At 35.3% G+C, this 17,059-nt stretch overlaps 1 protein-coding gene across 2 annotated transcripts in view; it reads left to right on the top strand.

Annotated features, from left to right (window-relative positions):
- The window catches only part of GXYLT1 (glucoside xylosyltransferase 1), an 82,552-nt gene that overhangs the window by 28,366 nt on the left and 37,127 nt on the right, over window positions 1–17,059 (top strand). For both annotated transcript variants that reach the window (XM_036761824.1, XM_036761823.1), the window contains one exon: window positions 14,251–14,425. In XM_036761824.1, coding sequence (XP_036617719.1) covers window positions 14,251–14,425 — 175 coding nt within the window. The remainder of the gene's footprint in view (window positions 1–14,250; window positions 14,426–17,059) is intronic.

The following is a 17,059-nucleotide window of genomic DNA, read 5'->3' as shown; positions in this document are numbered from 1 at the left end:
CCTAACTGATAAATCTTCATGCCTAACACCCCATCTCCATTCTGATTTTTCTCTTCCTTTTCTGAAGCCCCAAAATCCATCTGTAGGCTACAAGTGAAAAATGAGACATATATGGAATCTTTTTTTGCTTGTTTGTTTTTTTTTTTTTTTTTTTTTTTTTTTAATTGATTTTTGGCGGGGAGGAGAGGTTACATTTGAGTTCGAAACTGTTACCTTCCTACCCTTCTTCCCAACACTGAACTAGAGAAGGCCAACATTTGACGCAGATATGTACATATACATATATATATGTGTATATATATATATATATATATATGTGTGTGTGTGTGTGTGTGTGTGTGTGTGTGTGTGTGTGTGAAACTGTACATAGTTCCACATATCAGTTTTTTCTTTGGGGTGGATAGCATCTTCCTTCATAGATCTATTGTAGTTGATTTGAATATTCATGTAACTCAGAATTGCTTAATGAGTGAGATAGTGAGAGAATAGTGTGAAGACTTCACAGGGAATACTATATATATATATATGTATGTGTGTATATATATATATATATATATACACATAAATGTTTGAGAATCAATATACAGAGAAAAGGGAAATGGGATAAGTTTTACTCAGCCCCTTAGGAATGCCTTTCTTTCCTCAAGTCCCTGTTCTTTCTTCTGGTTCTGGTTTAAAGATTTACCCAATGAGAATAAGGTCACTGTGACCTGCTTTTCTTTTACTGTAAGAAAAAGGAGAGGGTCTCCCCCTCCCCTTACCTTATTCTTTTTCTTTTTCTTTAGATTTATAGATGCCACCTCAGCAATAACCAGGGAAAGTGGGGGTTAGATTGTCTGTGCTTGGTTTCCCAGTTCCTTGTCTAGCTTTTCAAGTTCAGATTGTAAGCCCGCCTCCCAGCTAATGATGAGGAGGGACAGAGGCAGGTGGGCTTTTCTTGCCTTAGGTGTATATTTATTGTTGCTTTGTTCCTTGTGTTTTGCCTCTTGCTAGCCCTGTTTTGGCAGAGGATGCCCTTTTCTCGTGAGAACTGAATAAAATTTTATTTCTGTTCCCACCTTGAGATGGCTCTTTATTAAAAATTAATTTCTTTTTATAATTGGTGAGGGTTTACACCCCACACATTAGTCATTCATATTTATTCTTTAAACATTATTGTTACTGTGTACAACATTCTCTTGGTTCTCCTTCTTTTACTCTTTATTATTTCATAATTATTTATTATTTCATTATTATTTCAAGTTTTTCCATATTTTCTTAAAATCTACTTGCTCATCATTTCTTACAGTACAGTAGTATTGCATCACAGTCATGTACCACAACTTACTCAGCCATTCCTCAATTGATGGGCATTCCCTCAATTTCCAGTTCCTTGTGCATGGAGTGAGACCACCCACCAGCAATTAATTTAAAAAGTCAGAGGTCTCTCAAATTTAGAAACAGAAAACTTCTTTATTACGATCCTGCGAGAAAGGGTGATCTCTGAACCAATAGACAATCAGTAGGGAGAGGCGGGACCCAGAGGGCAGAACTAAGCTTTATACTCTAATGTAAACAACCTCTGCCCCACCGCTGGCCTTTTACTCTCATTGGTGGAGTCCAGGCTCACAATTTCTTGAGAAATCTAACCCCCGGTACAAGGGACAAGGAAATGCGAATTGAGCCAATAACAATTCTTAAGACTACTTTTATCCTTATCTGGCGAGGAGCCATGCTGAAAGGTCCCCACCCCCATTCATCCCACTTTACTGACAGAAGGACCAAGATCTAGATTCCATGAGAGGGCTTAACCATCCCACTCACTTGCCACCACAAAGAGAGCTACTACAAATATTTTAGAACATAGAGGTTCTTTTCCGCTTTCCCTGATCACCTTGAAACAAAGGCCTGCTGGTGGTATTCCTGGGTCAAAGGATGTACACCATTTTATGACTCTTTGGGCATAATTCCAGATTGCTCTCCAAAATGGCTAGATAAAGTTCACAGTTCTACCAACAATGTATTAGTGCCTCAATTTTTCTACATCTTTTTCAACATTTTATCATTTTCCCCTTCTATTATTTTAACCAATCTGATTGGTATGACGTAGTATCTCTAATTTCTTAAATATCTTAATATCTTCATTTGCATTTCTCTAATCAATATTGTTTTAGGGCATTTTTTCATATAACTATATATCGTTTAGATTTCTTACTTTGAAAACTACCTGTTCATATTCTTTGGCTGTTTATCCCTTTTTTAGAAATTTGTCAAAATTCTCTATATATTTGAGCATGTAAGACTTTTATTTGAGAAACTATCTATAAAATTTCCACCAAATTTTCTGCTTTCTTTCTAACTTTGGCTAGATTGGTTTTATTTGTCCACAACCTTTTTAACTTAAAGTAAAAAAATTAATCATTTTACATCTCACAGTACTCTCTAGCCCTTGCTTATTCATAAAGTTTTCTCCTATCCGTAAATCTGATAGGTAATATGTTCCATATTCTTTGACCATAAATAAAGTACTAAGTGCCAGGTGCTATGCTAAATGCTTTATAATTATTATCTCATTTAGCCCTTATAACAGCCCTAATATAATCTCCATTTTAAAGTCCTGATTTCAAAAGTTCGGTCTTCTGAAGGACATTATTGATAGTGAGATTGGATTAACTTTCTTGCCAACTTTGTTCAGACCCCACCCAGGTAGAGAAGCCATTGTGCTCTCCTTAGGTTTGGATGGGGATAAATTCTTTGAATAGATTGCCCAAGGCTGGGGGTGGTCTGGATATGGGGATAGCCTCTTTTCAACATGCCACTCATTCTAGTATTCATTCTCATATTAATTGTTAACCCATCAGAGTTGATTTCCACCCTGGGGAACACCCCTTTTCCAATAGCCATGTAAGCCATGAACCTGACCTCATGATTGTCTTTGGCATTTGAGAGTGCCACTGGTCCTTTTATTAAAATGCTGGCATTATTAATGAAATGATTAAATTACCCAGAAATTATGTCTCTTGAACTTTTTAAATGCCACACAGTCTACCTTTGAAACTACTCACATTAATGAAATAGTTCTCTCAGAAGTCACTATCAACTTCATAAATGCCAGATCTAGTTACTTTTTTTGTCCCTACCTTTCTTAACATCCTCTGTCCAGAGAGAGAGCCTAGAGGAATGAAGATGTGGGTGGCGTGGGCATCATCCTTAAAAATCAAAGTTCGAAGAGGAACCATCCAGTCAGAGGAAGAAGGGACGTCATGAACGGCATGAAGAGTGAAAGGGCAGCAAATAGGGGAAAAAAAATCTTTTGATTATAGTCACCAAAAAGGGTTTGGTAATAATAATAAAAATAACGATAATAGATAACATTTATATCACTTATAATATCTGGCACTGTGCTAAATGTTTTATGATTATGACTTCATTTGATCCTAACAAAAAGTGAGAGATAGGGGCAATTATTATACCCATTTTACAGGTGAATAAACTGAGGCCAGCAGAGATTAAGTGAATTGCCCAGGCTCAAATCTGAGGCCAGATTTGAACATCCTGGAGTATTCTTTTTTTTTTTTTTTTTTTGGTCAAATCTTTATTGGGTAAGTGGGAAAGATTGGCAGGGTCCAGTTTAGTCTTTCTTGGCAGCAGCCTTCCTCATGGCATCTAGGACGTTTCTGAGCTCCTCTCCTTTTATTGATGAACTTAAGGGCTCTCTTATCCTTAGAGACCTTTAACAATTCCATGGCGCGCCTCTCATAAGGGGCAAATCCACACACTTCCCGGATCATATCTCTCTCAAACTTGGTGTGTTTGTTTAAGCGCCCACGGCGGCGGCAGTGTCGCGGCTTCGAAACGTTTTTGGTAACTTTGTGGCCCTTGTTGAGGCCCACGGCCATGGGGTATCGGATGGCCATGGCTGCGGCGCGCAGCCCCAACGGCAGCCACAGCAGAAGCTCCTGGAGTATTCTTGACAACACAGTGCTCTATCTACTGTACTGCTAGCTTTTAAATATATAAATGATTAAATAACTAAGACATATGCAGGTAGGGGTTTGCTGGGAGGAGAGAGGGGAATGCTAAACAGAAGATTTTAGGGGAGTTGCTTTTGGAGCCTCCATTTTGTGGAGGGGGCCAAGCTGCCCTCCCTTCATTCAGTGGTAGTAGGTCCCCTTTGTTGAGCCTACATATTCATATTTTATGTTTCTAAAAATTAATAATCTTTAATTGTCTTTGAAGAGTTCTCTGATAGCACTTATCAAGGAATCTTGTGTGATATTGATAGAAGTACATGATAGACTCCTTGTTGAAGTACTGTGTTTTGTTGTCACAATTTTTTTATAGTCAATAATCATAATGGGATCTGGTATTCTTTGTGCTTTTCAGTCAATTATGTGATTTTTTTCGGTCTTGGAATACTGTTTGCAAAAGCCTATTTCTCATTTCATTTATATCAGAGATACCATTGATACATGTATAGATCTCATAAAGTTGAGTAAGTAGACATACAGGGGGTAGGGATGACTATTACTAGTCTATTTCGGGGGTAAATGTTTTTATTTTATTTTTCCCATTGCATGTGAAAACAATTTTTTAGCATTTGTTTTTTAAAATTTTGAATTCCAGATTCTCCCTCCCTTCACCCCTCCGTGAGAAGACAAGCAATTTTATACATATTATACTTATGCAGTTATGCAAAGCATTATTTCCTTATTAGCCATGTTGGGAAAGAAAACAGACAAAAATGAACAAACAAGCCAAATAAAGAAAGGAAAAAAATAAGTATGTTTTAATCTGCATTCAGAGTCCATCAGTTTTTTCTCTGGAGGTGGATAGCATTTTATATCCTAAGTGCTTAAGAATTGTTTTGGATCATTGTATTGCTGAGAATACCTAAGACATTCATGGTTGATCATCATACAGTATTGCTGCTACTCTGTGCATTGTTCTCCTGGCTCTCCTCACTTTACTTTGCATCAGTTCATATAAGTCTTCCCAGGTATTTCTGAAACTACCCTCCTTGCCATGTCTTATAGTACAATAATATTCCATCATAGTCACATACCACAATTTGTTCAGCCATTCCCCAATTGATGGGCATCTCTTCAATTTCCAGTTCATTGCCACCACAAAAAGAGCTGCTATAAATAATTTTTTACATGTAGGTCCCTTCTACCCCCTCCCTTTTTTAAAATCTCTTTGGGATATAGACCTAGCAGTGGGATTGCTGGATCAAAGGGCATGCACAGTTTGATAGCCCTTTGGGCATCATTCCAAATTACTCTTCAGAATGGTTGGATCAGTTCATAATTCCACCTAGAGTGCATTATTAAGACTGTCCACATTTTTCCACATCCCCTCCAACATTTATCATTTTCGTTTTCTGTCATATTAGTCAATTTGATAGGTGCAAGGTGGTACCTCAGAGTTGTTTCAATTTGCATTGCTCTACTCAATAGTGATTTAGAGCATTTGACTATAGATAACTGATTTTTTCTTCTGAAAACTGCCTGTTCTTATCCTTTGGCCATTTATCAATTGAGGAATGATTCATTTTTTTAAAAATTTGACTCAGTTCTGAATATATTTGCGAGATGAGGCCTTTATCAGAGAAACTCATTTTAAAATTTTTTCTTCCAGTTTTTTGCTTCCCTTGTGATATTGACTGCATTGGTTTTGTTTGTGCAAAAATTTTAATTTAATGTAATCAAGATAATCCTTTTTATTTGCCATAATTCTCTGTCTCTTGTTTGTTCATAAATTCTTCCCTTAGCCATAGATCTGACAGATAAACTATTCCATGCTCCCCACATTTTCTTAAGATACCACCCTTTATGTCTAAATCATCTACCCATTTTGACCTTGTATATGGTGTGAAATGTTGGTCTGTACCTAGTTTCTGCCAAACCACTTTCCAGTTTTCCCAGCAGTCTTTATCAGATAATTAATTCTTGTCCCATATTTGAGCTTATCAAACACTAGATTTCTGTGGTCATTTACTACTGTGTATTGTGTACCTCATCTATTTCACTAACTGACCATTCTTTTTCTTAGCCTGTACCAGATTGTTTTGCTAATTACCACTTTATAATACAGTTTGAGATCTGATATAGTTAGGCCACATTACTTTGCATTTTTCCCCCAATAGTTCCCTTGATATTCTTGACCTTTTGTTCTTCCAGATGAGTTTTGTTATTCTTTTTTTTCTAGCTCTATAAAATAATTTTTGATAGTTTTCTTGTGATGGCACCAAATAAGCAAATTGATTTTAGTAGAATTTTCATTTTTACCATATTGGCTCGACCTATTCATGGGCAAGCAATATTTTTCTGTTTGTTTTGATCTGACTTTATTTGTATAAAAAATGTTTTATAATTGTGTACTTATAATTCCTGGGTTTGTCTTGGCAGGTAAATTCCCAAATATTTTATATTGTTTACAGTTATTTTAAAAGGAATTTCTCCTTCTATCTCTTGCTGCTGGACTTGGTTGGTAATATATAGATATGCTGATGATTTATGTGGGTATATTATGCAACTTTATGATTTTGTTAATTATTTCAATGAGTTATTTAGTTGATCCTCTAGGAATCTCTAAGTATACCATCATATCATCTGCAAAGAGTAATTGTTTCGTTTCCTCATTGCCTATTTTAATTCCTTCAGTTTCTTTTTCTTCTCTTATTTCTTGTTGCTATAGCTAGCATTTCTAACACAATATTGAATAATAGTGTGAATGATGGGCATCTTTTTTTGTTCGTTTGTTTTTTTGGCAGGGTAATTGGGATTAAGTGACTTGCCCAAGGTCACACAACTAGTACATGTGTCAAGTATCTGAGGCCGGATTTGAACTCGGGTCCTCCTGACTCCACGGCCGATGTTCTACTCACTGCGCCACCTAGCTCCCCCCCATGGGCATCCTTGCTTCACCCCTGAACTTATTGAGAAGGCTTTTAGCTTATCTCCATTACAGATAATACTTGCTGATGGTTTTAGGTAGATACTACTTATCACTTTAAGGAAAGCTCCTTTTGTTCATGCGTTTTTTAGCGTTTTTAATAGGAATGTAGGTTGTATTTTGTCAAAAGCTTTTTCTGCACTTAGTGAGATAATCATAGGATTTTTGTTGGCTTTGTTATTGATATGGTTTCCTAATACTGAACTAGTGCTGCATTCCTGATATAAATCCTACCTGGTCATAGTGTATTATTTTCATGATAAATTGCTGTAATCTTTTCGCTAATATTTTACTTAAAATTTTTGCACCTGTATTTACTAGGGAAATTGGTCTATAAATTTTCTTTCTCTCTTTTGACTCTCCCTAATTTAGTACCAGTACCATATGTGTATCATTTAAAAAAGAATTTGGTAGGACTATTTTATCACCTATTTTCCCAAATAGTCTATATAGTATTGGAATTAATTGTTCTTTAAATGTTTGATAGAATTCACCTATAAATCCATCTGGTCCTGGAGATTTTTTCCTAGGTAGTTCATTGGTGGCTTGTTCAATTTCTTTTTCTGAGTTGGGTTATTTAAGTATTTTACTACTTCTTCTGTTAATCTGGGCAATTTATATTTTTGTAAATATTCATCCATTTCACTGAGATTGTCAAATTTATTGGGATACAGTTGGGCAAAATAGTTTCTAATTATTGTTTTAGTTTCCTGTTCATTGCTGGTGAATTCTTCCTTTTCATTTTTGATACTGGTAATTTGGTTTTCTTTTTTTTTCCATCAAATTAATCAAAGGTTTCTCTATTTTATTCGTTGATATATGTAAAGATTTAAGCTTTGGGGATAAGAATTCATTATTTGTTAAAAATTGTTGGGAAAGCTGGAAAGCAATCTGACAGAAATTTGGTATAGGCTAATATTTTACACCATTTACCAAGATAAGGTCAAAATGAATACATGATCAAATATAAAGGGAGATACTATAAGAAAATTAGAAGACCATATTACCTATCAGACTATGGATAAGAGAAGAATTTATGAATAAACAAGAGATAGCATTGTGAGATGTACAATGGAAATTTTGATTACATTAAATTAAAAAGGTTTTGGACAAATAAAACCAATGTAGCCAAGATTAGAAGGAAAGCAGAAAATTAGGAGAAATTTTTATAGACAGTTTTTCAGATAAAAGACTCAAAAATTATAGAAGGGGAAAATGACAAATGTTGGAGAGGCTATGGAAAATTTGGGACACTAATTCATTGTTGGTAGAACTGTGAACTTATCCAACCATTTTGGAAAACCATCTGGAATTATGCCCAGAGTTATAAAACTGTTTATATCCTTTGACCCAGCAATACCAGTATTAGGTCTTTTCCCCAAGGTGTTTTGGGGAAAAGGAAAAGACCTTATATGTTCTAATTAACAGCTTTCTTAGTGGTGACAAAGAACTAGAAATTGAGGGAATGCTTGTTAATTGGGGAATGGCTAAACAGGTTGTGGTATATGATTGTGATGGAATGCTACTGTGTTATAAAATATGATGAGCTGGTTGATTTTTAGAATAACCTAGAAAGACTTGTATGAAATAATGAAAAATGAATGAGCTGAACCAAGGGAATGTCGTACACAGTTATAGTAATATTGTTTTAAGAACAGCCTTGAACAGCTGTCATTTTGAGTATCATAAATGCTCAAATCAAGTACAAAAGGACCTATGAAGGATGATGTGATCCAGAGAAAGAACTAATAACAGAAGAATGTATAGTATGGTTTTATACACACACAAACACACACACACACACATTTGTGTCTTAATGGTAGCCTTCTCTAGGGCTGGGTGGGGGGAGAGGGATAAAAATATAATAAAAAAAAACACAGCAGAAAAAAAAAAACTTGGAAGGAAGCACAGAAAAGCATGGTAGCTTTGAAAACAATGTGTAGTATTACATTTTTTAAAAAAATAAACAGTCTGATGTAGAACTTCATGGTTTTAATATTGAATCCTCTTTTTATATTGTGCTGTGTATTTGGAAATTTTCTTTTTTTGTTTTTGTTTTTTGTATTTAAGTTCAAAATTAATAAAAATTTTAGAAAAAAATTTGTATAAATCAAAAAAATTGACCAAGAAAGCCTACTCAGGATGAAGAAGGTAGAAACATAACTACCTTATCAGAAGCCGGTTTTAACTAGAATTGAGTGCTTAATCTCTTCCAGGAATTCTTGTTTAATTTTTTTCTTAATCTTTTTTGTTGCATTTTAAGTTACAGGTTGTCTTCTTCCCTCCCAATCCCACATTAGAGATTTCCAACATTAGATGTAGCTATATATGTGGAACCATACGTATATGTAGTACATATGTCCATCTATCCTTTCTTTCTCTAGATGTGGATAGTATCTTCCCTCTTAAGTTCTTCAGAGTTGATATGTATGATCTTATTACTCAGAATAGCTCAGTCATTCATAGAGAAGAACTAAAAAATTACTTTCAAAGTAGAATGAGTGGTAGAGGAAAACTTACATAAAGATATGAAAACAAAGGGAAAAAATTATGAAAGGACAATTAACAGCTTGGTAAAAGAGGTGCCAAAATACTAAAAAAGACAATAACTTAAAAACCAGAGTTGACCAAATGGAAAAATACATATAAAAATTCACTGAAGAAAATAACTCCTTAAAAAGTAGAGTAGGTCAAATATAAAAAATAATTGTTGGATTACCTGAAAGCTGTGATCATAGAAAGATCCTAGGGATCATATTTCAAGAAATTATTAAGAAAAACTGCCTCAATATTCTAGAACCAGGAGGTAAAACAGAAATGGAAAGAATCCACTGATCACCTCCTGAAACAGATCCAGAATTAAATTCCCAGAAATTTTATAGCTGAATTCCAGAGCTCCAGGTCAAAGAGAAAATACTACAAGCAACAAAAAAGGATCAATTCAGATATTGTAGGGCCACAATCAGGATCACACAAAATTTAGCAGATACCATTTTAAAGGAGCAGAAGGCTTAAATGTGATAGTTCATAAGGCAAAGGATCTAGGATTACAATCAAAAATAATCTACCCAGCAAAGCTGAGTATAATCTTTCAGGGAAAAATGGGCTTGGGGGTAGCTGGGTGTCATGGTGCTGAGCTTAGAGTCAGAAAGACTCATCTTCATGAGTTAAAATCCAGTCTGACACTTACTAGATCTGTGACCCTGGACAAGTCACTTAACCCTGTTTGCCTCAGTTCCTCATCTGCAAAATGAGCTGGAGAAGGAAATGGCAGACGATTCTAGTGTCTTTGCCAAGAAAACCCCAAAGAAGGTCATGAAGAGTCAGACATAACTGAAGGATTGAGGATTTTCAAGCATTCTTACTGGGTTTACAAGTGAATGCTACCAAACATTTAAAGAACAATTAATTCAAATGCTGTATAAACTATTGGAAAAAATGATAGAGTCCTACCAAATTCCTTCTGTGACATAAATATGGTTTTGATGCCTAAACCAGGGAGAACAATGACAAAGAAAATCATAGACCAATTTTCCTAATGAATATTTATGCAGAAATTTCAAAGAAAATACTGGCAAGGAGATTACAGCAATATACCACCAAGATCATACACTCTGACCAAATGGGATTCATACCAGTAATGTAGGGCTGGTTCAATATTAGGAAAACTAACAGCATAATTGACTATAACAAAAAAAACCCATATAATTATCTCAATAGGTAAAGAGAAAACTTTTGACAAAATGTTGACAAACTATTAAAAATACTAGAAAGCATAGGAATCAATGGAACTTTTCTCAGTCTAAAACTAAGAACAAGCATTGTCTGTACTGGGGATAAATTAGAAGTCTTCCCAGTAACATTAGGGGTGGAGCAAGGATGTCCAATATCATCACTATTGTTCAATACTATATTAGAAATGCTACTATAGCAATAAGACAAGGAAAAATAACTGGAGAAATAAAACTAAGCAATAAGGAAGTAAAACTATCAGTCTTCACAAATGATATGATGTATAATACCTAGAGAACCCCAGAGAATCAACTTAAAACTAGTTGAGACAATTAGCAACTTGATTTGATGCTTTGTAGTATAGTTTGAAATCTGGTACTGTTTGGCCCCCCGTTCACTTTCATTCATTACTTCCATTGAGATTATTGGCCTCTTATTTCTCCAAATGAATCACATTTTTTCTAGCTCTATAAAGTAATCCTTTAATATTTTTATTGATATATCACTGAATAAACTAATTCAGGCATTGTCATTTTTATTATATTGGCTCATTGTGGGAATGAGCAATTCATACACCTAATTATCTGGGTTTGTTTTTATTTCTTTAATGATATTATGTAGTTGTATTCATATGTGTCTATATGTCTTAGTATAGATTCCACAATATTTTATAGATTTGATAGTTATTTTGAATAGAATTCCTCTATATCTTCTTGCTTTAGTTTTCAAGACCATATTTTTACCATAGAATTAGTGGTGTGGGATTCTTTGTTTCCTCATTTTGCACAAAGCTTATGTGATATTGAAATTAATGGTTCTTTAGGAGCAGCTTATAGTGGAATGGATGGAGTGCTGGGCTTGGAATCAGGAAGATTTGAGTTCAAATCCAGCCTCAGACACTTACTAGCTGTCTGATCCTGGACAAGTCAATTAACCTCTGTTTGCTTCAGTTTCCTCAACTGTAAAATTAAGGTAATAGAAGCTTTCTTGAAGGATTGTTGTTAGGATGAAATGAGATATTGTTTTTAAAAGCACTCAGCACAATGCCTGGCATATAGAAGACACATATTCCCTTCCCATACCTTTATGTAGAGGGTTTGGCCTCAGTGAGAAGGATCACTTTTTTTTCTTAATCAGAGATTTGAGATAATGTCAGTAATATAAAGGAAATATATATAAAGAAAACTGATCTTACTTTAAATTTTCATGCTTCAATTTCGGATGCAAGCAATGTTTATATTTGATTCGGGGTGTACATGTAATTGAATAGTATTGTTTTTAAGTGTATGGAGCAATATAGCTAAATTTTGTAACAGGGCATATTTCTGATTATACCACCTTTCCTCACTCAGTCTTTCCTTGTAACAAAGCAAAACAGTTAATAAAAAATGCCCATATATGACCAAATGTAGAAAGTTTTGTAGTTGTTGTGTAATACAAGGAAAATTAGGAACCCCTGAGTAACCCCTAGCTACTGACAAGCCCCCCCAGAAAGAATGGATTCAGATATCTTTGGTATTTAGCAAACCCCCTGGGACTCCATGGCTCCTTCCTGAAATGTCAATAGATAGGACCATCCCACTGAGAGATAACCTGGCAGATCCTGTCTAGCAGATATCCCTGAAACTCCTTGGTTCCTTCCTGGAATGTCAATAGATAGGACCATCCCACTAAGAGATAACTTGATAGACCCTTCCTGGGAGATATCCCTGGGACTCTGTGACTCCACCAAGGAATGTAAATGAGATTATCCCACTAGTACGATAACCTGACTGAATCTTTTGATCAGCCAGGACCTTTGTTCCTCTTCCCCCCTACTCTGTACCCCCATATCCTATATAAGCCAAGCCATCACCCCAACACATTTGCCATTGATTTGTGGTGCCGTACCCCGATGGCCGCCGGCTAATAAATTCTCCACTTAAAACTTATACTCTGTGGTGTGTCTCGCTCGCTTCTGGTACAACAGTTGTTCCCTTCCCTCTCTGCTGGGAGGAAAGAAGTATGTTTCACCATTTATTCTCTAGGACCAAGATTGGTTATTGCAATTAATCAGTGTTCAGCTGCATAAAGTCATAGAATTATAGATGTAGAACAAGAAGAGACATCAAAAGCCATCTAATCCAAACCCCTCATTTTACAAATGAAGATACCGAGGCACATAGGATAAGTGATTTGCCCAAAGTCACATAGGTAATAAGCGGTAGAATCAGGAGTTAAGTCTAGGTCCTTGACTCCAGGTCTTGAACCCTGTCCACTGTACTACATTGCCTTTTAGTTTTGTTTACATTATTGTAGTTATTGTGTATATTCTTCTGGCTCTGTTTTCTTTGTTTTTGCATTAACTCATAATCTTAAATTCTTCTGATTTTGTCTTTCACTTTCAGTTGTGTGGGTTGTGGTTGTGGTAGGACCATGACATCAGGAAGATTATGCCATGACTGGCAAATGAATTGGATTTAAGTGAGGGAGGGCTGTGCAAAGTCACCAGCCTCACTTTCTCCAATGGAGACATCTGGGTCCAGTGACTGATGTAGGTCAGGACAACTGGAGATGGCCTACAAGGCAGTGGGAGACCTCAGCCTGTTTAAGGTCTTTTAAGTTAAATTCTCACTTTGAGACAATGCCCAACCATTCAGTGATTAGGGCAGTTTAAGAAGTGAATGAGGGGGATGGCCTCTTTAATGCAAAAAAAAAAAAAAATCAAACTGGGAGGGGAAGACCCTTAGGGTTTCTGGCCATAAGAGAAACAATTACTATTTACATTAACTCTGAACCCAAACTTTTAAGTTAAATTCTTACTGACTGAGGCAGTGCCAATTTCAGTTTGGCAAATCAACTCCTCTCCACTTCTTTTCTCTGCTCTCCTCTCTCTACATGAGGTATCATGAAAGAAAGGTAAATTTTGAAGTCTGAAGCCTACCTAGATATCTTGGGTTTTACTGGCTACATTTCTTTCTTAAAGACCATGCCTTAAACCCAATTCACTCTGGTTCTCATGGATTGGCCTACAATAAGTCCCTTCCCAAGCACCATTTAATGGTTATTATTTGGGCCCTGTTGGCTCAGACTGAATATAAATAGTAATTGTTTCTCTTTTGGCCAGAAACCCTGAGGATCTTCCCCTCCCGGTTTGATGGGGTTTTTTTTTTTGGTTTTTGTTTTTTTTTTTTTTTTTTTTTTTTTTTGCATTAAAGAGGCCATCCCTGAATGGGCATTGCCTCAGTCTAAATGAAAACTTAGAACTTACCTTAAACAGGCTAAGGTCTCCCACTGCCTTGTAGGCCATCTCCAGTTGTCCTGACCTATATCTGGCCATTGGACCCAGATGTCTCCATAGGTGAAAGTGAGGCTGGTGACTTTGCACAGCCCTCCCTCACTTAAATGCAATTCATTTGAAAGTCATAGCATCATCTTCTTGATGTAATGGTCTTCTTTGAGAAGGACAAACCATGATGGCTAAGTAGTCAATTTCAGTGATGTTTCATTGTTTATTATGGAGTAATTCATATGCTAAATTATGCTAATATTCTAAAGCTATATTGAAAGTTTTACAACTTAAAATGTTCTCTTTATCATTAGGTATAAACTGATGAAAACACAGTCCTCTGAGACAATGCACCTAGCCGTGGTAGCCTGTGGTGAACGACTGGAGGAGACTGTAACTATGATAAAATCAGCTATTATTTTCAGCATCCAACCTCTTCAGTTTCACATTTTTGCTGAAGATCAATTGCACCACAGCTTCACAAACATAGTAGGTATTTGGGACAGGATTATTTTATTACATACATATAGTAAATATGTTGGTATAAAGAATAGTTGAAGCTTTTTAGATAGTAATGCTATGTTAGTGATACTACATTGCATTTAATAGCAAGTGCTTAATAAGTACATGATGGTTGGTTTATGAGCACTGAATTAAAACTTATTGAAAAGTAGAAGTTTATCTGAGAAAAAAATTTTGATCACATGTTGTTGTTGAATCATAGAGTTGAAAACTTCGGAGACTAGAGAAAGCCAAATTAAAAATAGTTAAACAGAGTATAACTTTATTATTTAAGACATTATCAAATTAGATGAACAAGAATTGTCTAGGAGAAATCCTTTAAAATTATGTTTTAATGTAACAAATAATAATTGTTTATAATTAGGATAATATAAAAGGAAATGTGTAAAATTCCTAATGATGCCAGAAAACAATGTTTTTTCATTATTTATATTAAATTTATGAAATACTTTTTGCATTGACAGCTTGCATTTTTTTGTGAAGAAAAATATTTTGCTTAGCAAAAGTAAAGCCAAATTATGAACTAATAGAATCTGGATTGCTGAGGTTTTACATTTTAAATTTCTTACATCAGAGCTTCCCATTTCCATTTCTCTATAGTTTTTTATGAACTTTTCTTTCAGAATGTTAATCGAAGGATTTTAGGTTTTTATACATTAAAGCTGAGCATTTTAGGTTTTTATAAAATAAACCATAAAGCTAAGTGTCAAGAAATAGGCTGGAAAAATGAGCAACCAACAACAACAAAACTTGACCATGAAAAGCTACTATTGGTTGCAGGGAAGACTGCCATAAACTCAGAAATCAAAATGCCTACATGCAAAGCCTCAAAAAAAAAAAGTCCCAATTGGATAGAAGCCCAGGAAGAAAGAGATGAGAGTGGTAGAGGAAAAAATGGGAAAAGAAATGTGATGCAAGAAAATTATGAAAAGAGAATTAACACTTGGTAAAAAGAGATTAAAAAAAATCTGAAGATAACATCTTAAAAAACAGAATTGCCTAATGATAAAAGAGGTACAAAAATTCACTGAAGAAAAGAGCTCCTTAAAAAGTAGAATTGCCAATAGACAAACAGGTACAAAAAGTTCACTGAAGAACACAATTCCTTTAAAATGAGAATTGGACCAAGTGGAATGAAAAAATAGAAGAAAATGTGAAATATCTCATTGGAAAAACAAATGACATGGAAAATAGATCAAGGAGAGAGAATTTAAGAATAATTAGACTACCTGAAAGCTATGATTTTTAAAAAGAGACCTTAGACTTCATACTTAAAGAAATTATAAAGGAAAACTGTCCTAATATCTTAGATCCAGAGGGAAAAATAGAAATTGAAAGAATCCATTTCCTCCTGAAAAAGACCCCCCAAAATGAAAATTCCCAGCAATATTATAGCCAAATTCCAGAGTTCTGAGATCACAGAGAAAATATTGCAAGCATCCAGAAAGAAACAATTCAGATATTGTGAAGCCAAGTCAGAATAATACAAGATCTGCCAGCTTCTACATTAAAGTTTTAGAGGGCTTGAAATGTGATATTCCAGAACGTAAAGGAGCTAAGGATTACAACCGTGAATAACCACTCAGAAAAACTTCAGGGGGAACAAATTGATATTTAATGAAATAGAGGACTTTCAGTCATTTGTAATGAAAAGACCAGAGCTGAATAGAAAATTTGACAAACACATTCTCAAGAGAAGCATAAAAAGATAAACATGAAAAAAAAAACCTTAAGGGCCTTAGCAAGATTAAACTGCTTGCATTCCTATACATAATGCCTAAGAAGAGGTGAGAAAGAAGGATTCACTGAGAAAAGGGGAAAAGAGAGAGTTAGAATGGTGAAAATTTTCTCACCTAAAAGATTAATGTTTCTAAAAGGTTACACCCTCCTTCTCCCTTCTCAGACCACACCCGAGACTAGCTAGAATCCAAACACTACTGCTAACCAAATGGGGTTAAAACTAAACCTTTTCACTTTTTCTTTAATATGATACTGGGAATCCTAGGAAAAAGACTTTCTAGTGATTGCTGTCTGTGCAAGAAAGTGACTTTTTTTTTCTTCTTCTCCAAGTATACTTTGTGTGATAGTAGCAGTATTAGGCTTTGCTTGTCATCTCAGCACTCAGGAGTGAGGCTGCCCTCTGAAAGTTAAAGGAGCAAGAGACTACCTTGATAGTAGTCTCTCTTCTGAGTGGCTTTCATATTAAACCGCAACACATCAAAACCAACCAGACAAAAATATAAAAACCAGACAAACATACTCAACTTCAATACAAGGAGAACATTCATTCTGTATAGAGTTCAAGCCACTTCTTCAGTGCTCTCTAAAAGGGAGAAATAGTGGGGAAAGAGAGTCAATCCAAATCAAAAAGAATAATTTTTAAAGTGGGTGGGTAGATGGGAGGGTGATGACAGGCAATGGTTAAAGACACTCTCACCTCTCACTGGAATTGGTTCAAAGAAAGAAGAACATATATGCACACTCAGTTGAGTATAGAAATCTATATTACCCAACAGGGAAATGGGATTACCCAACAGGGAGATAGGAGAGGAAGAGGATTAGAGAAAGGTGGAGGTTGGGGGAGAATGATAAAAGAGAGGG

This window comes from Trichosurus vulpecula, chromosome 5, assembly GCF_011100635.1.
Source record: "Trichosurus vulpecula isolate mTriVul1 chromosome 5, mTriVul1.pri, whole genome shotgun sequence".
In the NCBI taxonomy this organism is placed as follows: domain Eukaryota; kingdom Metazoa; phylum Chordata; class Mammalia; order Diprotodontia; family Phalangeridae; genus Trichosurus; species Trichosurus vulpecula.
This window is presented reverse-complemented; position numbering and strand designations above follow the sequence as displayed.